The sequence below is a fragment of the Athalia rosae genome, chromosome 6, assembly GCF_917208135.1.
Source record: "Athalia rosae chromosome 6, iyAthRosa1.1, whole genome shotgun sequence".
NCBI lineage: Eukaryota > Metazoa > Arthropoda > Insecta > Hymenoptera > Athaliidae > Athalia > Athalia rosae.
Genome location: NC_064031.1, coordinates 10,709,491 through 10,737,419, shown reverse-complemented (window position 1 = coordinate 10,737,419; position 27,929 = coordinate 10,709,491). Strand labels below are relative to the sequence as shown.

At 50.8% G+C, this 27,929-nt stretch overlaps 1 protein-coding gene across 1 annotated transcript in view; it reads right to left on the bottom strand.

Moving 5' to 3' along the window:
• Positions 1–4,411: 4,411 nt before the first annotated feature.
• Positions 4,412–27,929, bottom strand: part of LOC105688814 (neurotrimin-like) — an 86,000-nt gene continuing 62,482 nt past the window's right edge. The window contains exons 6-11 of the mRNA XM_048657711.1: positions 21,302–21,519; positions 21,097–21,172; positions 10,393–10,449; positions 10,228–10,314; positions 7,446–7,547; positions 4,412–6,306 (exon numbers count right to left, since the gene is read on the bottom strand). Of these exons, the coding sequence (XP_048513668.1) occupies positions 6,230–6,306; positions 7,446–7,547; positions 10,228–10,314; positions 10,393–10,449; positions 21,097–21,172; positions 21,302–21,519 (617 nt within the window). The 3' untranslated portion in view covers positions 4,412–6,229. The remainder of the gene's footprint in view (positions 6,307–7,445; positions 7,548–10,227; positions 10,315–10,392; positions 10,450–21,096; positions 21,173–21,301; positions 21,520–27,929) is intronic.

Below are 27,929 nucleotides of genomic sequence, written 5' to 3'. Positions count from 1 at the left end.
TATTTATGTGTACATACATACATATACATACACCGGAAATTATTTAGGGAGCGGAGTGCGATTCCATGCGAAACCCCCTTCGTGCGATTATTCAATAAAATAAAGGCACGGATGAAAATCAATTGACGTATGAAACGTTGATAATCGACGATTCGGCGAGGGGTTGAACGACCGGTCGCGCTTTGGGCCATCCGATGCGGAGTTATACGCGGATATCGTATAATGTAAAGATAGGGAGCTTGAGAAAACACTCCGCTGGATTAGTTAAGTTTCCTCGGGCGAATATGAGCACTCAACAGCTAACTGAGTCCTTGTTAAACATTTCCAACCCATATCTAGAGGCAATACTACTTTGCTTCGTTAAAGGAATAACTGTTGCTGCTGATTTAACCCCGGTCGCGCACGTGTATAGGTATACGCGGTATTCTTGAGGGGTAATTCATACGAAGTAACTTTCTATCCCATTATGGTACTCTGCGTACAACCGGTATAGGTGCGAGCTTAGTTTCTGTAACTATAAAGTCACCGGTCCCGATGGCTGCAGTCGACACATGTATATTCATGCATGCATTCCGCTTTTGCACGCGTACGCGTTATAGAACGGGAATCGGTTTTCATTTGTCAGTGGAAGCCGCGCGCGCAATTTCCAATCTTGGTTACATCAACGTGTGTATATATAAGTATACATTTCCGATCGCCCCGCATCGAATACTCGCACGGCTGATGGATATTAAATTTCCGCTCAACGACAACACCGGCCGATGTCACATTCTATGATACGAATAGACTTTAACGAGATAATATTAATGGGAAAATATATATATGCGATATATATCTATACACGTATAGTATACCAGAAGGACGCGTGTCGCGGTGATTTTATCGTTACTTTTTTCCAATCATTAATGCGACGTTAAACAGACGGTTGCGCCTCGATGTAATTGACCGTTCCGACGAGTCGTCGGTTGGGCGGGCGATTGAGACGATGGGCGATTATCCTCGGATGTTTCGGGAGAAGGGTTCGTCCTCGGGAAATTCTCAAGTCGCAAAAGCCGTTGGGCCAGAGGGGTCACGGTTGCGTTGGTCGCGTATGGTCCTCGTTCGCCGACGTTGTTCGGGGAGCACGTTTAATGTCGTTTTCCGCGACCTCCGGCGAGGCGAGCTTAATATAAGAAGAGAGAGGGAGGGAGAGGGAGAGAGAGGAGCGGATAACGCGCGGGAGGTGGAGGTGGCAGGTTTGAAAGCCCGAAGGTCCTCGGGGGAGGGGGAGCCCCCCGACGAGCGACCCCTTAGGCCGAAGGTGGAACGTAGGGCTATGTACGTTCGCGTACGTCGCGGGACTTTATTACGGGTAAGAGGAGAGCGCCGCGGCGGCACGACCGGGCAAAGTAAACCCGGGTGGATAGGGGGGGGGGTCGAGTTTAGGAGCCGCGTAGCCGGCTTGGCTTAGATTTAATTCATAAACTGAGAAGAGCCACGGGGCTCGAGGCTGCGGTATAATAACACAATGGCACGCGGGGACTGGATTCATTTCCACTCAACCTCTCCGGTACCTCGTCAAAGATGTAAGGGGCTCTCCAAGTGGTACGGGCAACGTTCGCCCGGCCGCGCGGTATACGCGCTCTCCGGACTTCCGGTTCCACGGAGGATCTTCCTCCTCCCGTTGATCGTTACCCGTCCCATCGCGTTACGCTCTCTCCCTCCTGCCCCGCGCCGCGGCGTTACGGGGATATCGCGGAAGCTCTCGTTGAACGAAAAACGATAAACTTCCTGGCGCCTCGTGACCAGACGACGAGGAATACAGCGCGACGGATATTTTCCTGACCTCGGAAACTTCCGAAATCGGGAGTTTCCGAGGGCGTCTCTCGTCGTTCCCGATAGCCGAGAATCGGGGCTTCTGTACAATTGAATTGTAACGACCGATCTCACGCGGCACTCAAACTTTTCCAATTTCGGAATTTCCTTAAACCCCCGCAGTTCCTCCGCGCTCTCTGACCTCGCCGGTTCCGAAGGATCCGACCGGATGAACCCTACGCCGTGATTTTTCGCGCGCTATTGTCATTCGCGAATAATCCTACCCGTGCATTTCCGCTGTTTCGATTCGCTCGCTTTTTAACGTGCGCTAGGCTCACCCCGCGTTCTCCGTAATACGGCAGCTCGTCTATCCCGCGATTATCGCTCGGATGCACAAGTAGCTACACATCGCGGTGTATACGTAAACAAGGAGCGTACACATACCCCCACCGTCCGTACTTACTTTTGTATGCGCGACGCGGTAATCGAAACTGGAAACGATCGGAACGGTGTGGGGGGGGGGAGGGCGGTGAGTTTTCATCTGCAGTTGATCGCCGCTAAGGCTGGCCGAGCCCGGACAATGCAAGAGTCGATGGACTTCGCGTGGGTTCCATCGGCGGTGAGCTTTTCCCTCCCCCTCCCCCTCTTTCCTCCCCCCCCCCCTTCTTCCTCCCTTTTTCGGCCGGCAGTATTACACGTACGCGTACCTACACACGCGAAACTACCGGCCGGCATTCATGGGACAATGGAGGCTGAACAGCGCGAATGTAATCTTCAGAACGGAATAATCCCGCAGGTGTTCTCTATACCTGTATACTATACATGACTATAGGTTCTACCCCAGCGCCCCGCGCCGCACACACCTATATTCCCTTCTATATATTTCAGTTCTCCAATTTTTTCTTAAATCCATCCATACATACAGGCCGCGCCGGCATATCAAGCTACAAGGGTCGACTTCCGATTGGTCGAGTTTTGTTTGCGATTCAGCTTCGCAATCAGCGCCCACCTCCCCCCGCTCCCCCTACGTCGACTCTCGCCCCCCTTCGTCCGCTCTCTTTGCACGGGACGGAAAAAAAAAAACAAAAAAAAAAAATGGCAAAAAGGAAAGAAAAACAAAAAACGCGATACACCTACGCATTTCCGGGTCGAAGGACGCCGCTCTCCCTGCATAAAGATACAATTAATTCGCTAATCCGCAAGGAGGGGGTGAGTATCGAAAGTTCCGTTCAAATTTGATGCACAATTGCACGAGTGTATATGCTCGTTACGTACATCTGACTAATAGATGCAGTCCCCACGGTGGCCGCCGTGCGACAGATGTGTACGAGAGGAGCTGTGTGCATAGGTACACAGGGGAGGGAGGGCAAGATGAAGAGAGTATTAGTTGGCTTGGCTTGGTTTGGTTTGGTTTGGTTTGGGTTTGGTTTACTTGGGTCGGGTTAATCCCTGGTTAGTATGCGGCCAGCGGCTTGCCTATTACAACATTATAGCGGCAATGTGTCCCGCAAATATGCCGTCGTTGTGTACCCATTGTTTCTGGTGGAGGTTGATTCTCTGCTCTTTTTCGCATATCTCTTCTCACCGATCCCCACGACGCTTCGGCTCCCGTCTAAATCCTTCATTTTTCGATTAGGTACTCGCTCTCTTCAGCCGCGCAGACTGTTCACGTGCCAGGTGCCGGCTTTTTGTGCAGAAAATCAGAAGAAAAATAAAACAATTGCAAAAGGGGATGAAAATCAATTTGCGCAATAACGATAGAAAAAGAATTTCGTAACCAACGATAAATTTGTATCTTCTGTTATTCTTCTTCATCATTTTATTATACATAGTCGAATGTATTTCATATATATTATATGTGTATAAGAATCTTTGTCTGGTTCTTTGCAGTATAGTTATATATAACAACATTCAACTCAACGACGCAAAGCATTTTTAATTATATAACATACAATATAGTGATATCGTTATTCAATAGGTTTTCCTTTTTTTATTTTTTAAGAGTAATTATTTTTCTTTTTTGTTTCGTGTAACCTTTTTCTTCCAATTTTGGGTGTTTTTTTTTTTTTTGTGATTTTTTTTTTTTTTTTACTTGTTTAATCTTCTCTTAAATTTACTATGTAATAATTATGTATATACATATATATATATACTTCCATATATTTATGTATGCATATTTCCACACCCACCACTCTTGGACATCCGATCTATTTTTTTTTTTTTTTCATTTTTATCAATTTTTTCTTCGTGATCTCCTTCATCTTTACGGCAATAATGCGTAAGTTACACTCCATACGGTCAAACTGGATGTTTATCGTATTAATATATTTTATAATATTACTATTATTATTATTAATTATATTATTTTTATTTGTTTAGCCTAACAATTTTTACTTCGTTTCTTTTCTTCCTCCTCGTTATTATGTCGTTATTATTTATTAACATCGTCAATGTCGTAATAATTTATTTATTTCGACGGAAAACGGTTCGGACTGACGCAATGAAATTATGTAGAATCGACCGATTCGGGATATTTGTCCATTTAAATATATATTTACAATCGTCCGCAATAAGTTTTTGCTGTTCAGTTTGTTCGTTTTCCTTTTTTTGTTTTATGTTTTTGCTTCGTTTCTTCCGTATCTCGAAAGCAAGTGAAATCAATGAAAACCGTGTAAGGCGCGTCGGTTATTCCATTTTCATTATATGGATTAGCCTAGCCGGCGTTGAGTCAGAAGCGTGAAAATGTTATCGATACACGTTCGACCGAGGACAACTCGGATTTAATGGCTCAATGGATATTGTCAGGATAACAATTATCACGGACCGTTGAAATCTACCGTCGCGTCGTCCCCACGGTCAATGGGGCGTGAGCTAGCTGCCGCTGCTGCCGCATCGAACCTCGAGAGCCTCTACTGGAATCGCGAGAGCGTCTGACCTGAAGTTGATCGTTACTACTAACAACGCGGGTGGCTTGGTTACTGTGAAAAATTCGCGTTACGCGCGTCGCGCGATTTTTCTCATAACATCGAACACTCCCGTCGCCGGCGATCATGATGGCGATCGATTCGTTGTCGAATAGATCTATTCGTTCGATCGATTTTTCTTCGTTTTTTCAATTAGTTCCGAACGATTTGTAAAAATTATTTTACGTTCGCGCGAACCAATTTCCGGTGACGGCGAACGACGGTAGAATGGAAAAACGTAGGGTAGTCCTCGGAGGAATGAAACTGGCGTTGGTCAAGAGGGTGGTTCGCCGTTCTTGCGGATTCCGTTTATACTTGAGCGGGTTTTCGGATCCATGTATATACATATCCATGTATACATATATACATAAAGGTCCGGGCATTTCGCGGTCGGCAAACATTTCGCCGTATAAACCGCGTCTCTTCGTTAAGTCGGGGTATGATGGAATATTCATAAATCAGTGGCCGCGTGGCCCTTCGAATCTCTCGGATCTCTCCAATCTCAACACCGCCCCTATTTTCGCACGGTTTTTTGATACAAGGACGTTATTTCAAACGTTGATACCCGGCCGTACCTTCCTACCTCGAGCCCGCGGCGTGTTACACGCACTATGTTTGTTCGGTAAAATTACGTGGACTACGCGGAAAATAAATTAACAATAACAATGAGATGTACGATGTATCATATTTCTTACACAGGTGGTTTACAAATGAAAAGTTTCACCCGTTAAAGAGGAGATGTGACACGTTATCGACTTTTGTTTATCATCCTCGACCTTTCGTCTCTTCGTTTGTATACAATATTGATCATGGCACGGTAAAAGCGTTGCGCGTGATTTCTTTCTTTCATTTAACCTTCTATAGAATCGTTGTATGTATACGTATATCTGCACCGCTATCCATCCATTCCCTGGTCTCCGTTTGTAGCCCTGAGAAAATTGTCTTTTCTTGTTAGTTTGTTTTTTTTTTTTATTTTTTTTATTTTTTTTTTATTTCCAAATTATATCAATTCGTGATGCGCGTGTGTAACTTTAAGTTTATCAAATTTTCTATTATCAAACTCAATTTCTATGCGCACCAGCGTCTCATTCGAATAAGCCGGTTATACGCGTTTACTTTTCTTTATCGTCTTCTTTTTTTTTTTTTTTTTTTTTGTTTTTAACTATTTATTTTATTTCAATTTTTTGTCTTACTTCGTTTTCAATAACTTTAAACGGCACTAGCTACTCAGTCAGTCTTTATTATTTCTTATCGAGTTCGTAATTACAATTGTTAGCATTTTCTTTATTTTGCATATCTTGTGTTTTTTTTTTTTTTTTTTTCTTTTAACTGCATATTTTCTGCATATTTTTCCATCTTCCGGAGCTCTATATTTTCCCTTATTCCGCGACCTTCGGTTTTAGAACGCTCGTTACGTTACGTCGATGACGATAAATGCCGACGCTGATCCTGTCGCGGCTCACAGCGTGCGTTTATCGGACGGCCAAAACACCCGCCACACCCAGATACACCAGAATCAGGGTTGAAGCGAGCTCCGTCCCGCTGCCACCTAGAAAATCGAAAATTTCAAATCAATCGATCGAAAGTTAAGAACGGCGAAAGTGATTAAATGGACCGTATAACTTTGATCTGAATTTCCCCCGTAATATCAAGAATCGGGAGGACGGCTGCTCTCGCTCTCGATTTTCCGTCACGTTTCGGCGTATATACCGCGATAAAGTATTTCGGTGAATCTACAGGGAAATCCCCTTTTTCCGTTTTCCTCTTCCTCCTCTCGACAACCGCAGGCTCTGCCGACTTCCGGTGTTCGACGAGTGGAAGGATACAGCAAATATTTCCACGCTTGATCCTCGCCTTGTCGCGGAAGCCACCGGTTCCCAATGCTAACGTGTTTCTCGCGAATCGGATCAAACAGATGCTTAAAGCTTTCCCCTCCACGGGAAGCAATACAATTAAGAAAACTACATGCGGGATAATCCCCCGCGAAATTCTCCCTTGTTTATACGTAACACGGTGTACAGTGCCTCGTTCGTCCTTTTACATCCTATCTACTCCGTCCCCGTTTCGTCGGCGTGAATCCCGGGCGAAAATCAATTTCTCAATTTCAAGATCTAATTTCTATGATCGGAGGTGATTCTCGTTGAATATTTAAAAAATCGGAATTAGCACGGCTCATTTCGTATGGGAGGTATAAAATAATCGAGTTCGCGTCCAGTCTGGGGACGAATACCCCATTCGATTTAAGTAACGGGGTAAGCGACGATTCTCCGACGATCGATGAGTAGAGAGAAAAGAAAAAAAGAAACAAAAAAAGAGAAAAAAAAAAGAATAAAGATGGAGAAGAGCGAGTTGAGAAATAAATAAAGAGAAATATCAGCGGGACGTTTAGTCGAAAGGCCGTCAGGGTCGTTCCGCTAAACGTCGTGAATTTCGAAGCCACTGCGCGCGATCTCCTGAGATGAATTTATGGGCTACTGTTATTCCCCCTCCCAGCTAACGGGGGATGAGAAATCTCGAGCTGAAGCTGAACCCGGGTGCTTCGGTCCGCGAGAGATTTCATTAATTTTACAGAGCCAGTTATTAAAAGTATGGTTTTATACGGGTATACGTGTATACGTATACACGTAATAGGAGTGAGATGCTACCGTTGGCTGGCAGGAAGAGCGGGATTATTAGCGTGAGATTTACCGTTGTCATCCGGGGACCATTTAGAGTTCCTCTTTCTGTCAGATTCGCCGGACTTTTGTTCCGATTTGTCGATCTCGTTCAGATTCGACTGGAACTTGCTGCCTGAAATCAGACGAAAGGATTTTGAAAAAAAAATTCAAACATCGTCGCAATCTCGTCCGCATCGCGCCCTCTCGTCCGTCCACCTCCCGAACAACGCGGGGTCGAATCGATCCGTACCCAAAGAGGCTGCACCTGCGTTCAATCGAATAAAAAGGTCGAGTGACCCAACAACGGAGAGCCGAAGCTCGAACGGTCGCAGCTACGTACGCGTAACTCAAGCCCTTTGTTACCGAAGCGTAATTTCCCCGTTGCACCGGCGGCAGGCAGCGGCAACCGCCGAGTTCCTGCGTCGCTCCCGGGCCAAGTCCTGGAGCATGAACGGGAACGGCATAGCCGTGAGTCAGACGGTTAGGCTCCACCTCGGCCTAATCCCGAGTAAGCTAGCGGCGGAGTCTTCGCACAATGGGCCTATTTTGGTAAGGTAATTGGCGATCGAGTTACAACGTGCAATTCTCTAGGCGGTCTAAGTTACGGGGGGGGTCCCCGACGCTCGCGCAACGTCCAAGCCTTGACGACGCCCTTCTCGTCGCGTCGTCGGGTTTATCCATTTATGGAAATCCTACGGGACGACACCGTTGAGCTCGCGCGCGTAGACCAACCAACCAACCAACCAACCCACTCACTACCTGATCCTACGATCATCCGCGTACGAGTGTACACCTCTGTACAGGTAAACCATGCGAACAAACGTATGCAAATCTTGAGCAAACATTAACGGCGTTTGTACGCGTCCGCGCTACGTGCAGCGGACCCTGTAGACCGGTGGCCCGCTGAGTAGCTTCCGCCGCATTCCGACCGCCGCATGCACAGGGAGCTTCCGCAAAGCGTTCCGTACGCTCCGGGATTCCCGTACGCACCGCGCGGACGACCGTGGACACGGTCGTGTAACGGTACCGCGTGAAGGAGGAACGGCTAGAAGAGGACAGAGGGTAAAAGGGCGAGGCGAACGTTTGTTGATCGTGCTGCACCGCAGCCGCAACGACAACAACGTGGGATGATTATACCGCGTGTGCGAACCGTACACGTATGTACAACGACCGCGTGTGTACGGATAAAGGAGCCCGCGTACGTGTACGTAACTCCCACCCTCCCCCCCGGTTGTACGGGGGAATGGATGTGGGTAAACGGAGTCAACGGGACAAGAGCCAATATGCTTCGCTCTCGTCGTAGATATCCCCGGTGCGCTTGTAACGGGGGCAAGGATGCATACATACATGTATATACCCGACGCGCCGTGATTACCGACGACCCTGTGGACCGGTGACGCCTACCATAATGTATATAAACATCGTTTACGTTGCTGACCATGGTTTGACGGATATATCCAACCGACTCTCCCCCGCATAGATGCGCAAATATTTTCGATCGACTTTTTTCCGTACTCGTCATCAGATCGCACGCGGAGAGTTCCTCCGTTCGTCTCGAAGGTGCAGCTCGGACAACGGTATCTACAACAAAGTTCGCCGTCAACTTTGTACGGTTATTTTTTCTTTTTGTCGCGCGTTCGGCTCATCTGGTTCTTTTTTTTTTTATATTTTCTTTTTTTGCGGGACGGCTGGGTCCCGTCGTCGGGGTTTCGTCCCTAAAGCGTGTTTCGTCGTTTTCGCGGCGGACGGTGGGTAGTACGGGGTTTTTGGCGCGAGGGAATCGCGGCACACGGACTTCTCGGAGTACGGAGTACGGAGTACGGAGGAGGAGTAGGAGGAGGAGGACGGCGACGACGGTGATGGTGGATGCGGTTGCGTCGGTGGCGGTGGCGGTTAGGTATAAGAGGCGTAGGAGGCAAACATTAATGCTCCCGCAGACCACAGATGCTGCGCCAATTACAAACCCCCATACCTCCGTGGCAACGACGGCGTGGCGCGGAGGACCACCCTTCGAGCAGACGTTGCCTGCCTGCCTGGCTGGGCTGGCTGGCTGGTGGGCTAAACGTCGTAGCGAACGTCGTCGTAAGAGGCGATGGAGCGAAATGTGGAAAGAGCGGAAACGCGGAACGTCGAGCGTAGAGGGATGGAGAGAAGAAGAAGAAGAAGCTAACAGCGAGATTTTGGAAAACACTTGCACTCGCGGGATTAAATTTAATATAAGGGCATAAACTGCGCTGCTCTCTTCTCGGGCTGTCGCGTAGGTGTAGGTATGTGGGTGCGTGTGTGTGTACAGAGATGAGTCCGATATTATTCGCGGAGCCTTCCGCAACGCTCTACGTCCCCCGCTACCGCGCAACGTCGGTAAGGCATTATTAGTTCTGGCGTGTTAGCATACATGAAATATTGATGTTACGTCCTCCTTCCACCCGCAACATCGTGGGCTCTAGACGTACGCCGGGGTGTAGTAGACGCCCGAGACGACGCGCTCGCCCTAACGTTCGAAACCACCCCTCGTAGGGTACGTTACAGGTATAACACGTATACCGCGTTACATGTACGCGAAGTACGAAGGAGTTTAGAAGACGCGCGGGCGCGCGGGCGCCGAACCTCTGATTGCCTTAAAGCTACTCTTTAAAGCTGTGTACAACGCCTCTGAATCCTCGTGGAACGGGGGGTGGGCGCGCTCTCCACTTAACCCTCGAGGTTGAGGAGTCTCCGGTCGAACGGAGCAAAAAAACATATCCCGTACGTAAACGGCGAGTAAAATCTAAACAAGGTCTGACGTTCACCTTATCCGGGATACAGCGACTTACCGATTTTCGCCCCCTTCTCGTTGTGAATAGTCAGTGAGCTCGGGTTACCGTAAACGGAATTATTCAATTCCGCCATTGACTCCCAGTCTGCAAAAAAAAAAAAATAACCAGGGAAATTATCACGAACTCTTTCGACGATCGACGACGATCGGGCGCAACTCTCACCTTTCCTCGACAACTCGGTAGTCGGTGGACTCGGGCTGGTGCTCGGCGGGTCCGAAACTGAAACAAAACGTACGACACGGGTTGATAAATAATTTATTATTTTCATCAACGTTTCCCCAGTCCCGGCGGCGAAAGGGACGAGGACGAGGAGGGACGGGGGGATAAGACGGTGTCAAAGCTCTGCGTTCGGGGCCGGAGAAATGGGGTGGGCCGCCGCCGCCGCCGCTGCCTCCGCTGCTTCTGCCGCTACTTCGGGGTCGGGGAAACACCGGAACAGGAGTTGTTATGGATCGCACCACCTGTTACTAACTTCACCCTCGAACATATTAGCCGGGACTACCCGGGTACGCCGAAACTCCCAGCGTGCCATATTTTATCCCGCACCGCGCTTTAGTAGCGAAGCGGACCGGACGATTTTTGTTCACGTAGGTCCGAGGACGTGTAAGTAGCTAGCCGAGAGAACGCTCATCTTCTGAGCACGGGCCACGCCTATTTTTTTCAGCCGGTTAAACGCGAGCGAAGTACGATTCGGATCGCCGAAGGGGATTCGCCGATACAAATAAAGTTGAGGTAGCAGCTATACGTACGGATACTACCGTCTTGTAATCCGGTCGATCGATTCTCTAGGAGAGGGAATTCAGGTGGTTCGGGAATCGCGCTTCCGTCTTCGTTGGCTGGTTATAAAAAAAAAAAAAAAAAAAAATGGAAATCTCAAATAATTCCAAAGCTTCGTGACTCGACGGTATGTGCGTCAGTTGGAGTATGCGGGGTGTGGATTCGGTCGGATTCTAGCGTTCCAGAAATTATCATCGTGAATCCAGCGATTTCAGAAATCTACCGTACGGAGGAAAGAGGAAGGGAGAAGAATGGCCGAGGTGAGGTAGGGCGGCCACCGTCGGGGGGTGGAATAATCGAAGCGAAAAGGTTTAAAGAAAGCGATATAGAGAGATTGTATGTATTCATAGGTATGTATAGGAGTACGGTAGGTATATGTATAAAGGCGCAAATTCATTCATCACTTCGTGCTGTTCGCTCTTTCCACGAGAGAGTGTAAAGGAAAGTGCAGGCGGACAGGTTCGTCGTCTCGTCGTCGTCGTCGTCAAGACGTCGTTGCAGAGAGAGAGAGAGAGGGAGAGAGAGAGAGAGGGAGAGAGAAAAGATGAAGAAAAGGAAAAAGAGATAGGGAGCGAGTGGCTGAGAGCCAAGGTAGCCGCCAGGCAGGCAGGCAGGCAGGCGTCGTTGAGTTTGGCGGCGACTTTTCACTTTTGATTTATCGCGGGTAACTTTTATTTCTTCGAAAGATATTAAAATCCGTTGTCCCTAGCATTTAAGTTGCCCTGATTGATGATTTCGCCTAGGTATGTAAAGCCGTACCTCGGGGCCCCCTTCCCCCTCCCCCCGACATTCATCCCACCCTTCGATTTTCATTCGACCCGCCCTCTCTCTCTCCCTGTTAATAATTTCGAACGGAGTCGACGTATCCTCATCAAGGTATCGCGATTATTATTTCACGTGTACCTCGGTATCCCTAGCACCCCGGGGCTTAAAATCCGATTTGCCCTCCGTTCCGAATCGCACGACGGGTCGTGTGTGCCCCGCGTGTGTACACACGCAAGACGCAACTCGGCTACCGACATCGCGGTAAGAGCAGTCAACTCCCGAGTAAATAAACCGGATGCTCATTCTTCGATTTCAGTTCCACCGTCGCCCGGAGGGACATTCCGATTCTCTCGATTCCGCGATGGGCCGCGATCTACGATCCGAACGGTCGGACGGACGAAGGGCGACAATGACGTCCGAGTATATCGGTCGGCGACGACGAGTCGAGTTCGGCGGCGGCTACGCCGCCGCCGCAACGTTTTCAGGGTGTGCGCTACCCACACGTGGATAAAGTTGGAAGACCGTAAGACGAGCAAAGAGTACCGGTAGCAGCGCGGTACACAAGCCCATTTATTTGATCGAAAGTTGCCGCGCCGGTTCGCATGGTGCAAATAGCGGAGTTTCCAGGGTAGTTTGCTCCGGCGTCGATCAAAGGGTTCGCCGTGTAGATGGAAAAGGGAGAGGAGGAGGAGAAGGGGTGTTGGATCGCGCGATCCGGTCGTGGCTTAAAATACCCACGTTCGCCGCGGGGCTGGGGAGTTATCGGCGGAGGCATGTGATCCGGGGGGCGGAGGAGGTGGAGGAGCGCGGACGTTACCGTGAAACGGGTTGCGAAATTACGGAAACGGATTCGCAGCGATCCGCGGCGTCTGAAACCGACGATTTCCCTCGCGAGGATTCGCTAACGTTCGAAGTTGGATGTATCTGGAGCGCTCGTTGCCGAGTCGGATGGAGACGGCTGATGCGGAGGTAGCGCGCGAAGGGAGCCGAAAGGGGGGGGGGGGGGGACTTGTTAAAATCTTAAAGACGCCTTAATTAGCCTAATAGCATCAGCCCTGCCGTACTCCTCGCGGCAGACGTCTCCCGCTCGGCCCCGTTTCGCCCCCTTCCTCTTCGTTCTCCGTCGTCGACGTCCCGTCTGTCTCCGACATCAATCTCCTCCCCCCGACAATCCCCCCCGACAACCCCCCGCGCCGGTGTTTTCTCCGGTTGCCGGTGGTGTATAGCCGGCATTCGCGTCCGTCCATCCATCCAATTTCTTCCCCCGGAATATATTTCAAAGAGCGCTAGGTACTCCGAAGCCATTCAGACGTTGGCAAGTACCAATTAGAATATTGCCTCCTTGCGTAAACCTCACGGAGTTCAAAAACCCCCGCCGATGTGTTCATGCTAGATGTACACGCGTTTTACGTACGGGTGGTGTAGGGGACGTAGAGGAGTTTATAGAGCGTAATTCGGGGAATCAAAGCGGTCGGGTGTGTGTAACGCGGCCTTATACCGCACCTGGTAAATCGTCGGAATTTGTCACGCGGCTAGCGAACGAGGGACGAGAATAATCGATATGGATGAAACGGAAGAGGGGGGGGGGGGGGGGGGAGGACTTTGCCGCGGGATCGTTAGTTCCCTCGGTCTTTCGGTTATTTGTAATTTCGGCACGTCTCCGAGCGACAATGTGGAGGAGAATGGAGGAAGTTCCCGCGGTGCCCTGCCTTACCAAGTTAAAAGGTGAGGCGAGGCGAGGCGGTATATGTGGCCCCGGGACGCGAGAGGTTACCGCCGAGCTTTGACACCACCCCCATTTCGAATCGTCTTCGAATCGTTCCTCGTTCCCCGTCGCGTTTATCCCACCGAAATATACCGTGCATCCGAATCGACGGTTGCGACCTCACCCCCCCCTCACCCCCGGCGCCTCTCACTCGACGCGGTACCCCTAATGGCCGTTATCTTACGACGCAATTAACGACGATTAGCGACACGCGAGCCTCTGCCCCCCCGTCATCGATCTTCACGGTCCGACGAACCCACCCTTCGATTCCACCGTATCACCTAGGCGCGCGGATACCTCTGTATATTATACTCGGCGGCGGTTACGCGGAGGGACAAATGAAACCGAGAGCGATGCTCCCGAAACGTGAGGGAAATTTGACGTCGCAATTACGAAGCTTCCACGGCGAATGAATTATTACGATTCTTAAAACTCGCTTTCTCCGGCTTCGCGTAATTCTTCGTATCGCGACGTTCGTCCGCCGCGCAGTAGTAGAAAAGCCGTCGGGTCTTTAAGTTCGGTATCGAGTGTACAGGGTCGGTATACCCGTAAGTTGAAGGGTACGTCGCGTCCGCCGTAAGTTAACCGTGACAAAGGTTTGGGGCTTCGGACACGCGTGGATCCGGTTTGGTTTACAAAGGCATCGGCGTGTTCTCTTAGTCGTTGGCGAACGAGAGCTGCCTAGTGCCGGGGGGCGGGAGGGGGAGTAAGGGGAGTAGGGGGCAGTTGGGGGAGTTGCGGAGAGCAAGGTGAGGGGGACTGCGGGCGAGGACTCCACACAGGAATTAGTATGCGGTGGCTGTCACACTCGCCCCTCCTTGCCCTTTTCCACCCCACCACCCTCCCCGCACCGGCATCCCCGGACCACCTCGAGCTAGACCGTTAATTTTCCATCCCGTGACTCCAATCAATCTTATGGGGCCGTCAGCGGCTCTCCTTTATACCGACGGGGAGAGTTACTATTGGGGTGCGCGACCGCCTCGCGTCTCTTGCAACAGCACTCGAGATGCTGGTTTCAACGGATTCCACCTCCTGCTATTTTCCACTTCCTTCTTTTTTCTTCTTCTTCTTCTTCTTCTTCTTTTCAGCTAACATCGGGCGGCTGGTGAACGCGCACGGGAAGATCAAGGGCGTGAACCGCGTATCTCGGGTGTTACGCGAATTACACGTGCAACTTTGGAGGAATGAAGCCAGGCGAGGGGAGAGTTCGCGGTTACCGTGGACACGGGGAGGGGGAGGGGGGTAGGTAGGATGATAGCCACTGAACGTTTAATGAAAAATCGAAAGTTAATATATGTAGGCGGGCGAAACGTCGGATATAGGGGGTTGCAAGAGGAACGGTGAGGGGTGCGAGTAGACCTTCGGCTAATCTGAATTCTGGGGATATTGCAACCGCACGTCAATCTTTCTTTTAATAATTCCGTCACGCGGATGCCGATGTAATCCGACTACGAGCTACCGCGTTATAGCGGCCGATAGCATTGTAGAGATATACCTACTACTCTATATGTACGTACAAATATTCATTGAAATTTCTACACGCCGAACATTTCGTCCCGCGAGTCGATGCCGGAATAAAGAGGGGTGGTCGGAGGGCGGGGGGGGGGGGGATAATGAAAATCTGAGTATCTCTATTATTTGACCGAGGTTCTTTTAACGAGCGGCAAAGTGATGCGACGTCGAGCCAACGATGCCGCGACGCCCGAATTAACACTTTAGCGGTGCCACTCAAACCGCACCCCTCCGCGATTTCTGGTGGCGACTCGTTTTTTTTTTTTCTTTCTTTTTCTTTTTCTTTTCGTCGTCGTTCCTTTCCTTTTCTCTCTTCTCTTCCGACCGCTTTGCGTCCGCGCGCCAAAGAGGCGAATTTCGAATCCCTGCCGACGCCTCGGCTGCGAGATGATACCCGTAGCGATGAGACGATGACGCGTCGCTTCTTCTTTCGCATCCCACGTATTCACGACCGTGAAAACGGGATTTTTCACACAGGTTTAACACCCTCGAAAACGGGGTGCTCGCGATACAGGTGGATGCGAGACGACGGCGGCGTCGCCTCCACTTTCTTTCTCCGCGCGGTCGTTTCATCGCAACGGCGCAAAGAGCGCGGCGTTAGCAGTGGGTAGAAAGTCGGGCAGGTAGATAGCTAGCTAGCTAGGGTATAGGAGGGTACTACACTCACCTAAGAGATTAAAGAGCTACGCGCTGCCACTGCGCGAAATCCCCGAGGAAAGCTTTAGCTTTTAAATATTTCTTTTTCTCTTATTTCCCTCTCCTTTTATTCGTACCTTCGTCTCGAGGTTGAAACGGTTACAAATTAGAGAAAGCTTGTTATAAATTTTTTGACAGAACGGAAAACAAGTGGCGTTCTGGAAGTAAAAAAAAAAAATAAAAAAAAAACAACCACCATCTACATATATACATACCCGTACAGCTAGAGATAAGTATAAAAGCAATTACCCGGTTAAAGACCGAATTTATTTATCAGTCTGTGCGGCTCGTGTAAACGAGACGAAAAAGAAACTGCTATAATTTCCGTCTAATTGTAATACCTGCGAAGACCTACGAACGGAATAAATGAAGAAAGTAAGATAAATTCGCGCGACAAGACAGAAGAAAAAAAAAAGAGAGAAAAAAAAAACCCGAGCGATATCTAATTTTGGATGAGAAAAATTGCCAACTAAAAAAGCATGAAAACTTTCGCTATAATCCGCAGCAACAGAGCAGCAGCGGCGTAACTTCGATCGACTTGTCTCGGACGTTCCTTCCTCCAGGTCCTCCGGCGAGAGGATTGCCAGGAAGGAGCTCGCGGGGTCCACCCGCATCGCCTCGCCTCGCCTCGCCACTGTGGCTCGTGTATAATTCATGGGATCACCAAGGACGGTGTGTACCGGGACCCCTCGACCGCCGCACTGACGGCCGAGAGTTCGTCGCGGAGGGACGGAGGGACGGAGGGACGGAGGGGGTTCGAGATTGGGAACGGCATCTCAATGCTGACCGATGCCAGATCAGTCGCAGGAAATTGCCAAACTTCTTCGCGCAGCAGAAAAGTCGATTCGCGGGGAGCCCTTCGTGCGATTCTCGGACACCGACGAGAGCTGAGCAAGAAGATGAAGAAGAAGAAGGGAAGTGAGACGCACCCGCTACCGCCTATTCATCCCCACCCCCCTCCCCCCCCCCTCTCCTCTCAACGAGAGCCGGGTCAAACCCTCCGAGTTTTATGTGCCCGCCCGTAGACACCGGCTCGCGGGACCTTAAATTAAACTTCCGCCCAGTGACTCGGGAGGAAATAATTAGTCACCGCGATTTTTTTCATTAATTTTTCGGACAACGAACGAAAGAAAAGTAACGTCGTTCACCTCGTCTCCGATGAATGTATGTATATATATATATATATATATATATAAAGTTACGTCGACGCGAAGACGTACCAAGTCCGACGCCTGACTGTACGTGGATTAAAATTCGGCGTGCGGAAAACGAGGGTGAAAAAATGAGAGAAATTTCACAAAAACTGAGGGGGGAGTGAGCCGGTATCGACGTGGCGGCGCGAAGGTGAAGAAATCGTTACGTCAATAACGCTAATTAATATTTGCCAGAATCTCACCGCGTCGCTTGGTGGTACCATTTTGTATAACGGTATTTCTGGCCGCGATGCCTTAAGGGCTTCTATTTATTAATGTCGAGAGCGAGGTCTCAAAATTAAAATGCTTTTCTTCGTTCAAAAGATTTTAGCTAAATTAAAAAAGCATTTTCCGCGGCACGGGGTCGCTAGCTACCTTCTTTCCTACTCGCTCCTGTCGCACCTCACCGACGAAATATGTACACATCCTGCACCGGCTACCTAGGCTCTACGACTCTGCGGAAGCCGCCGAGACGTCGCGCTTCACGAAGGCCTCAGACGGAGATGGCTTCTTGAGCGCGTGCATCTCTCCTCCCCCCCCCCTCCCCTCTCCGCCCCTCCGTCGCGAGGTAGGTTTTATTTATTACCGTTATACGGCGACCTCTTCGCTGCAGCTTACACACCCCATCGCACCCCGTTGCACCCTGTGCTTCGCCGGGTAGTTCTGCCGCCAGAAGCCTGCAGTAGCGTCGCGACGGTGACGATCAACGAGCGAGATGTTGGGTGGAAAGAGGAGGAAGTGGGGGGGGGGGGGGGAAAAGGGGAGGCCGAGACTCTCGGCAGACGGAGTTTCCCTCGTCACCCCCGGACGTCCTGCCGCCCCGCGCGATTCGAGAGCCGCGTAACGTCGAAATAAAAAGTGCTCTTTCCAAAAATCATCCGAAACAGGGGCGCCGTTGTCGCCGTCGTCGTGCGGTCGGGTTAGCGGCTCCGCGCCGCTAGGTAATGGTGCGTAAATGTCAAACGCGACTCGGATTGACAAAGCTGGCTCGACGAGGCTCTCCTCTATTTTTCAACCCCTACGGTACCGCGGCACCGTATACCGCTCGCATCTAAATGGTAATATCCTCTCCTCGATCCTCTCTGACCGGGGCGGTCGCCTCGGCAAAAGCGACCCCTCGACCCGCCCCGACGCCCGCCGATCTCTACACCCCCGGTTCCCGTACGTACACGAAATTCACCCGTTCCCCCCACGGCACGCGGTCCGTCGCGTGTCCTCCCCGTTTCGCTACGGTGTAACGGTAACGATTACATCGCATTTGGTGGTAAATTACGCCGATCCCAACGATCAACGATCTGACAGGCGTCACGAAAATATTAGATATACCGCGAACGGCACGAACACCGTCCATGTTTTGCGAATATTTTTTTATTTCGAATCCGTTCGTTCGATTTTTGGCCCCGACGAGGCAACGAGGATTCACCGACGAGATTGCGTTCCAGCGGGTTGTTTTTTTTTCTTGCTTTTTTTTTTTGTCTGTTTTTTTTTTTTTTTTCTGCCCGGGGATAAATTGGAAAAGGTTAATTGACAAGAAGAAATAGGTTGCGGGATAGTTTGGTTATTTAAGGGTGAATAATTAATCGATACGGTCAGGTTAGTATATATAATTAAGCGGCTATCTGACGACCCATCTCACCGCGTTCGGGGTTCCTCGTTTTCGGAATTTTCTCCGTCTTCGTAGAACAAGGAGTTGGAGGGGAAGGGAGGAGGTAGGAGAAGGTTTGATAAGAACCTAGGTCCGGATGATCCGGGAGTCTGCGGAGCCCGGTTATGAAAGGGGGAAAGAACGAGGGGCTGGGGCGTGGAAAGTGGAGAGCATATTCGGGGCTCCGCGCGGAACGGAACGGAAACACCTAAGGCACCGCTAAGATCCATAATTGATTGGCCCGCAGCTCTCCGCGGGTACGGAAAAAGCGCCCAGTTATACGGAATATATAGCGCGGCTACCTAAGAGAAGAGAGGAGAGGACAAAACTTTCGTGTATAAAGTTGCTCCTCTCTTGCGAGCTCCGCTGCCCGCTTCACCTCGGCAAAAGTTTCGCCGATACCCTACGGGCTTATAAAACTGTACAATTTTTACACCTCTCCCTCCTTTCCTCATAGAGAGCACCGAAAAGTACTCGGAAAATCGTCCGATCGACGTATCGAGGTTCGGGAATAAGACAGGTATTGCGTAGCTCGACTAACAAGTTGCACATCAACGTTACGCTGCAACGATCCGCAATTAGCGATTAATCTTACGAGTTGTGCAAAAGTTCGCTTTGCGGTGTTCGAAGTTCAAATGAAAACAACATCAATCTCTCTCTCTCTCTCTATCTATATATCTCTCCGCGTACTTTACTCTGATTCAAAAAATATTAGCCTCCCGGAGCCCTCCAGCCACCGGAAATATGAAAAAAAAACGAGAAAATACAAAGAAAAAAAAACATTTGCCAACCGCAAAACTCGACCGACAACTTTTGCTGCAGGCGCGTTATATTATTTTTGAAGAATTAAAGAACCAATTTTTCGGTTCAGCGCCGACCTTCGTTTCGGCAAGTGTATATATCACGTTTTTTTTTTTCTTTTTTTTTTCTTTTTAATTTTAAGCAAGAACTGAGGGTGGGCGAAATATATGACGAGAATATGTGAAAGTGCTCGGAAAGATGATACGTGATGGAATCGGAGAGTGGGGAGAAGAGAAGAAGAAAAAAAACACAAAAAAAAGAAAAAAAAAACCGCAGGGTAATTAATGAACAAGGTGAGGCGAGCGGGTGGTTCGGGTATGAATGGTTGCAGTCGGTGGACTCGAATCTTCCGAGAATAAATTAGCGCCACCCCGGAGACTTGGGCGAAACCTTGCGGACCGAGAGTAGCAGATAGGAAGGAGCGGTCTTCCCCTTCACCCGGGCCCTTGGGCGGTCCTTGATAATAAATTCATATCTCTACGGTTTCCCTTGTTCCCTCTCGCTTTTTCCATCCCTACCCCGCGCTGCCGCCGTCTCCTCCGTCCCCGGCGTTCGGTCCGACTACAAATCTCCTTTTTATGCCGCTTAATAAAACTCGTCTGACATATCTCTGACTGCTACCACTTAATTTCGGGTGACTCTCCCCTAACTCGGCATTCGGCGCCGCTTATTTTCCCGCGCCCGCTTTTCCCTCCCTCCCCTCATCCGCCGCACTCCCAAAGCGACCCTGTCGACCGCAGGGGGAGGGAGGGGGGGGGGGGGGGGGAAGGCTGAAGAAAAGCCTTCGTGAATTTCAAAGAAAAAAATCGTCCACAATTTCGCGGCGAGAACTTGAAATGATAATTACGCGTGGCAAATCGCCCGTTTTACAACTGACAAATTCTTTTCCACCGTATAACCTATAATTATCCGACAATCCCCGGTCCGATCGCCGCGATTCTCGCCGGTCATAGCCGGGGTGTTGAGCTGTTGAAATTTGCATTCCGCGACGGGGTAGTAAAAAGCAGAAATAAAGTAGCGCGAATAAAATGAAAAACAATCGTTCCCCCGGGATAGGTGATGTTTGTGCTCCTCCTCCGTTGGTCGCGTATACATGTACATATGTATACCGGAATTAGCGGCAACCCTTTTTCTACGAATGGCAGTTGTCGATCTCCGGTTACCTCCACGGAGATAACTCGAGGTCGTCCACCGTGGTTCGATTTCACCTCCCGCCCCGCTCCCGCTTCATTCGCTCGTCGCAACGCCGGACCCGACGAACGTCCGAACGAACGAATGCGTAGGTAGGGTATGTACGTCTTTTTTGCCGAGTAAAACGAAGCCTTTTATGCTAAACGGCGGGAGAGGGGAGGGGGGCTGTATTTGAATTCCGCTAATGCGAAAAACCGATGCATGCTAATGGAGGGAGGGGGATGAAGAGGCGAAAGCGGAAGGGGTGGCTAGAGGTGGAGAGAAGGAGAGAGAGGGAGAGAGAGAGAGGGAATCGGTGGAGTGTACGCGCGTGCAGAGTTGCCTCGCCCTAGCACGTGTGCCGTACAACCCTTTACGTCATATGCATACGTTACGAGCGCACCATTTACATATACGGCTACCTATGCTAATCCGCTGGCGGCAACGTTGCTCGGAGAACCGCGCAATTCGCAACGCTACGTGTTACGCGGGCGTTGACAATTAAACGTACACAGATAATAATTGTAATGCTTAAAACTCACCGTACAACCTTATCGTGCCGTCCGTTTCGCCGCGCGGATTTTTCGCCACGCACTTGTAGCTGCCGAAATCCTCCTTCTGCAATTGAAACGAACGAAGCGGGTGTTTTGGATGAGAAAAACAGGTTTCGAGGTTTAGCGGGGGGAAAGAAAGGGTGAAAGGGTGAAAGGGTGAAACTTTTCGCGGGATTTTCCCCCGGTCGCTCACCTGTATGTCGTAAATGGTGAGCTTCATGTGGGTTTTATAGGTCGGGTTGTCGGGCACCGTGACCGCCTTGTGTTTCTTGCTGTCGTGTATCATGTGACCGTCCTCGCGGGTCCAGTAGTTCAGGGACGTCGGATGAGCCTCCGAGTGACACTCGAGGGTCACGGAGTAGCCGAGGGGCGCACCGACCAGCTGATGAGGTATCCACAGCATCGGCGGAACTGAAACATCCGAGGAAAATACGAATATAAATTAACGCCGATTCTCGCCGTTGGCTTACGGGCGTCGAATGCGGGCTATCTTCGCCCCGGGGGCCGGCGCAATCCGGCGAAAATCATGTCAACGATCTGAATAGATTTTAGAGCCGGGTGCAGCAGGTACCCGACTCGTTTCCACGTACCTCTCGGTTATCCTTCGGCTGAGTTTTATACGTCGACTCGATTCCACCCGATAAAAAAGTAATCTCATTTCGATTAACGGCTCCCCGCAGGGATCACCGTGGCGGCGGTAGATCGTCTCCCCGGGATTCATCTATCTTTATGAATCTCAAGATCGTACGCCTCGCGTATGTGAGAAGAAGAAGAAAAAAATCGATGAATCTACGATAGCCGTATAACAGCTGCGAACGCAGGGCATAATAATGCCTCTCTCTCTCTCCCTCTCTCTCTCTGTTTACCCGCGAACGAGTGTCGAAGCGTACACGTATAGGTATACATATGTATGTATATATATGCAAGTGCGAATGCACACGCAGATTCCGTGGAACGGGGTGATACGAGAGACCGATCGCCGGGTTACGGGAGAGCGGGATTTCTAGGCGCCGAGCTGATCCGAAAGCACGTAGATGTAAATGACTGCGAATAAAAACCTCTTCTCTTTTTCTCTCTTCCCGCCGGCCCGCCCGCCCGTCCGCCCTCCGCCGCCCTCCGCCGCCCCTCGTCCTTCCGGGGTGTCCCGGAGGAATTTCTGTTTAGAGCCTACACCCCCCCGAACGTTCGGCGTCGATGTAAGAATGGAACACGAGAATGGAACCGGGAATTCCCGGGAACCGGGGGTAAACGGGGAACGGAACGCACATACCTAGCCCCACGTTACTTTCTCCTTACCGTTCAGCCGCCACTATTGTACTCTTAAAGTAGATTCCCTTATCAACTCCGGGGAATCCGAACGAAACGATAATTCGAATCTAAAGCGCAGTAGGGAAGGCGATAAACGACACCGACCTTCCCGTAGTTTATACCCCTTCACCCTCGCCCCCGAATCCCTCGCCCGATGTTCTCAACGTCGAAGGCGATAGAAAAAAAAAAAAACAACGACTCAGCCGGATTCTAACGTACTTCGAAATCAAACGGTGATTCGTAATTATTTTACTCGGAATGCTGTTGGCTACGTGATTACACGCGTTGATAATAATCAGAGCCAACTTTCCAACTCCCCGAGGACTTCGGCTGAATTGTACGCAGCCGCTTGTTTTTCCAACCTTAATTTTCTCGCTTGAGCGAGCCGCGCGAAGTAGCGGGGCATTGTCTAGTCGAGACGCGGGGACCAATTAACCTGGTGCTCGGCGCAACGGATTCTCGATTCCACAAGCCAGTTGCGGCGGCACGGTAGGGCAGCATATTACCAAGTTTCCCTTACACGATGTCGAAGTAAAACGGGACTGGGGAAGGTCTTACCGATACAAAACGTGTTATTTTCACCCCTGACCGGATTGACGACCGCTGTTATCTCGGCGGAGTTGTTTGACTCGGAAATATTCACGCGGCATTCCAAAGTGGGGGGAGGGGGGGGGGGGAGGTGGGAAAAGTGGAAGACGGGGGCGATTTCATCGTCAACCTACCAATAGAGAATTATTTCGGAGATTTTAAGCCCGAAGTCTGTCGAAGAGAAGGGCGAAACGAGGAGCTTTTCTCCCCCCGAAAAAGAATGAGTGAGAGAAAGAGAGATGAAAGGGAGAGGAGGCGAGGCGACGAGGGGGGGGGGGGGAGGGGGAGAGTAAAGGGATGGCGGAGCTGTGCGAGCTCCGGATGGCGCGTAGGGGATCTGACACCTTCTTAAAATGCAAAACATTTCGTCCGCGAGAGTGAGAGAGAGAGAGAGAGGGGGGAAATATCGTACCGTCCTTATTGCCGGCAGGAGTTTCGTGCACCGAGTTCGGAATTCTAGCTCCTTCAGAAAGCCTTGGCTCTTCACAGAGACGACACTCTTCCGACACCGTACACCACTCGACGCAGACGACGACGACTGGGGTGACTACGGGAACGCCGGCGAACTCACCGAAATTCGTACAGACCGCCTCTACCTTTCCACGAGAAACTCCCACCCTTTGCGGGATATCCGCGGACTGACGCGAGCTGCAGTTGCAACGAAATCCTCCCACCGGTTAGAGCGAAACGTCAAAGAAAATCCAGCCTCGAAAGCCGAAACCCCGTTCTCCGATTATATCCGCAGTCGGCACGAAATCCTCCACTTCCCTACCTCGGTTTTCTCCCTCGTCCGACTCACCTCGGAAATATACCTGTTCCTAATTGTTTTAAAAATTCATTCGCTCCTCGTAGAAGATATATATATACGTATAGCTACCGGTGTTCCGAGGGCTTAGCGGGAATCGGACCACTGATTCGTTGTTGAAATATTAACGGGAGCAGAAGAAGGTTTCTAATAAGAATCGCGGCTGATGCAGCCGGAGAAGCGCTGGCACGTCGAACAATGCGGAGGGATGGTTGCAGCTGGCGCGGTGGCTAATTCAGGCGGAAGTTAAACAATGTTAAAATGTACGTGGTTCATGGGAGAATCGAGAAGCTCCGGGAGTCGTTGCCTGTGTATCCCCTACCGCTGCACTTTACCTCGAAGCGAATTCATAGCACGACCGCGGAGCGTCGGACCGGTCGGACGACGGCCGGAGAACCGACCGCGTTTCCGAAGAGGGAGGAGAGAGAGAGAGAGCGCGAGAGACGAAAACCGAGCGGAGTGGTCGGAGCTGTGCCCCGGAGCGGAGCCGTTTCTCTGCAGCGGCGGCGGCGACGGCGGCGGCGACGGCGCCGGCAAAAGCAGAGCTATCGGACACCAATTCCAACCGCAAACCGAGGCAGCCACCCCTGTGACAGCGGGGTTCAACATTTTCCGGGTTATTGGATTGGCCCGGAATTTTAATCCCAGATTTAACACCAGCTACCGATACCGACACCCGGGCTCTCCCCATCGATCCCGATCGCCTCTCGCTCTCTTTCGATTTTCGGATCCGCGTCCCTCCTCGCCGTCGATGATAAAATTTACCCCTCGCTATCCCCGCGTCCGCGTGAACCGTGGATCGTTCCGGAGGTGAAAGAATATCCCTCTACCGAAGTGGCGAATCGCTTCCGCGATTGGTTAATCAGGTGCGGGTACGGGGGGAGGGGGGGCAGAAACGAGGAGGGAATTCTTTCGATCTTTTTATTTCCGTCGGGTCCTCCGCGTTACACGGAACCCGGAGGGGCGTTGTAGCCACACTCGGGGTACGTAGGACGGGCTGGTGCCTGCAGCCGTACAACGGATTCGAGCCAATGGTCCGCCTCGAGGAATTCCGAAGAGAAATAACTCCGAACACCCGCCGATCGTGGCGGGCATCCGAAGGAAATCCGTCTCTACCTCATTCCGATTCATTCTGGTTCGCGTGCCTTCGCGCTCATCTTCCGAGAACCTCGAGATCCCTTATACAAATAGAAGCGGACGAACGTCGCCGTCGCCGTCGGTAACGCGCGGAATTCATGTTCCGTAAATTTAACCCACCTTCGTTTTCCTTAGACGACGCGTATGCGGATATCCCTCCCGCCCCTCCCCCAGCTCCGCTTCGCTCTACGATTCTCCGTACGTTGGAATTTTCGAGGGATCGATATCGGTATAACTCGTCGTCGTGAGCGTCGCGTGGAGCATCAGGTAGTATATCGCGTATGCGGGGTATAGACGTTGTGCGCGCGGGTTTCGTATACCTCGTCAATTCCAAAGTCTGAAGCAGGCGGCAATACGATGATAGGATGCCAACTGAGAGGATTCCTTTGTCGCACTCAACACTCCTTGAAACTGCACTCCAAGCGCACGACAAACCCATACATACCCATTCGACCCGTTCCGATAAATATATCTATCAAGCCCGATGTGCTTTGTGTCACCGATTCCGCACAGAGTATGTACCCCGCGCGTATCCTCTCCCTCTTCTTGTGCGGAGGATGAAGAAGAAGAAGAAGAATTATTCCTATATGGAGAAAATTCAAAGAGGCTCGCGATCGCACTTTACTGGAAATTCCGCGACTCGGAAGGATTGACTACTAGCCGTGTGTCGCTTCCACCGTTTCCAATTCAATTAATAAGACAGAAATAGCCGTTCCTCGTGAGAGGGGAATGAAGAAACCACGAAGGTGTACAAAAGGAGACAGGGCGACCACCGTCGTTCGTTTGTTCTCCGTAATTAAGGGGCAGAGTAAACATCTGAGACGGTAGAAGGAGTCGGTTCGGGTCGGCCGTATTACGAGGTTCGAAAAACGAAGCGAAACATCGGGAATAGAACGGAAGAAAAAAAACAACAACAACAACAACGAGAAGAAAAAAAAAAAAAGGCAGTACGAAATACGAGAGAAAGGGGGTGTGGTGGGGGGGGTGAACGGTGCAGGACACCGGATGCCGGGCTTTAGCGAGCGAAATGAATTCCCTTGATTGTATACAGCCGAAGAAGGTTGCATTCTGCAGTCGGAGGGTGAGAAAATTCCTGATGAAGCACCGCGTCGCGCTCTCAGTTAACTGAATGCCCGCATTAATACGTACCTCTTGGTAACGTTACTTCGTTGTACGTCGAAATTCCACTTCACGGCGCTGTAAGATCTAAGATCTCGTCGCGTCTATTTAATAACGGACGGGTGTGTAACGCGTAACTACGTACGTACGTACGTACGTACAAACGAGAGGGCTGATTTATCCTCACCTGTGGACGTATACAAGCGAGAGTGCCACTCGCGCTCCTCACGCGCGATTCAAGTATTCCTCTTCATCCTTTTTTCATTTCCTTATTCATCTCGCTGGTGTTATAAGAGCTCGCCGGTGTTGACGAACCGAGTGCTTTTTCGATCGAACGTGATCGAACGTCGATCGGCCGAGGAATTCAAGAGTCGGTTATACTCGTACTATAGGTGTACAGCGGCGGATTCGAACGGAGCTCGGTGTCTAGTGTTATGGGACGGAGAAAGAGATAACCGATCCGCGATTCGGATCTGGATTGCGCGAGGAAAGAAAGAAAAAAAAAACAAAAAAAAAAAAATAGAGGAAAGGAGGGAAATTTCCAGCAGCTGTGGGAGGAAGAGAGTTCGGCCAAAAAAAGACGGCGATAAGGGTTGGGGGGGGGGAGGGGATATTCGGGGGTTTGAGGCTGCTGCCGAAGGTGAGTCAGAACGGAGGCGGCATTGTCGCATTAACATTCCTTTCGTGTGAAGAGGGTGCCGCTGCCGCCCGAGCGAAGTGCCGACCGAGGAGGGCGAATAGACGGGACGCGAGGGTCGGGGTGGGATTTGATTACGGAGGGTCGAACGACGCGCGGGGACGAGCGGAATGGAGGAAAGAGGTTTCCACCGCCGTCTGCGTTTACGTTCCCGTCCGCGATCCTCTCTCGGTCGGCCGTTGTCGGTGCTCTCTCCTTTACTTTCGAATTAGACTCGTGCATCGTTGACACGGAGCCAAGATCGAAGCCGCGGCTCGAATAAACGCCGCAGATTTCATCGGTAATACAGCCGCTTCGCGAGTGTTTGGATAGGCGCAGAGAGAGAAGAGAAGAAGGAACTCGTGACGAGTGGCTTCCGGCAAAAAAAAAGCTTGATTAAAAACGGGCCATCGATCGTTTTGCATTCCGAGAGCCGCCAACTTGTACGTCACTCGACTGACTATCGGTTAGCGTCGGAGGCCTCTCGCGATATCGACGTATTCACGCTCCGCGTGTCTCACGCGCGGGACCCCCCCCCCCCCCCGTTAGCGTGTTGATTTTTTTATTCAAATTAAGAATGCCGGATATTCAATTCGTCCGTTTGCGGAATTAGCTCTACGGTACTCTCCGGTAAGATGGAAGGAGTGGCGGTGTGAGAATAAGCGAGCGAAAGAGCGCACTCCTATTTACGTAGCGAATCGGAGACGGTTCGCGAGGTGGTGGGAATATCGGGAGAGGAGAGATGGGAGAAGGAAGGGTCGTAGAGCGTCGTTCGATCGAGCGGCAACTCTGATGTGAGGCGAATTCCGGAAAGTCTTGGGACGCGTCGTACACCTCGGCGAGAGTTTTTTCCAATAATCACGACGTGGTTCTGCAGAAATGGTATTTTAAGCTCACCCCGTAGGATCGAGAAACGGGTAGGGTAGGGTGGGAATGGTGAGGGGTGGGGTCGGGGGTGGTAATTGGGATACCGAAGGAATTTCCACCGCCGCACCGTTCCCGCTAATAAGCGAGAAAAATCGTTCGCAATTGCGCGGCCATTCCACAATGCCTCGCGATAGTGGCTTTCGATCGTCGATGGGCTATATCCGGAGATACCCGAGTGCAATAATCCGTCCGCCCCCCCCCCCCCCCCCCCCCCCCCCCACTATCCGCGCGACACCCGCGACATTCCGAAAATTAGTTTAT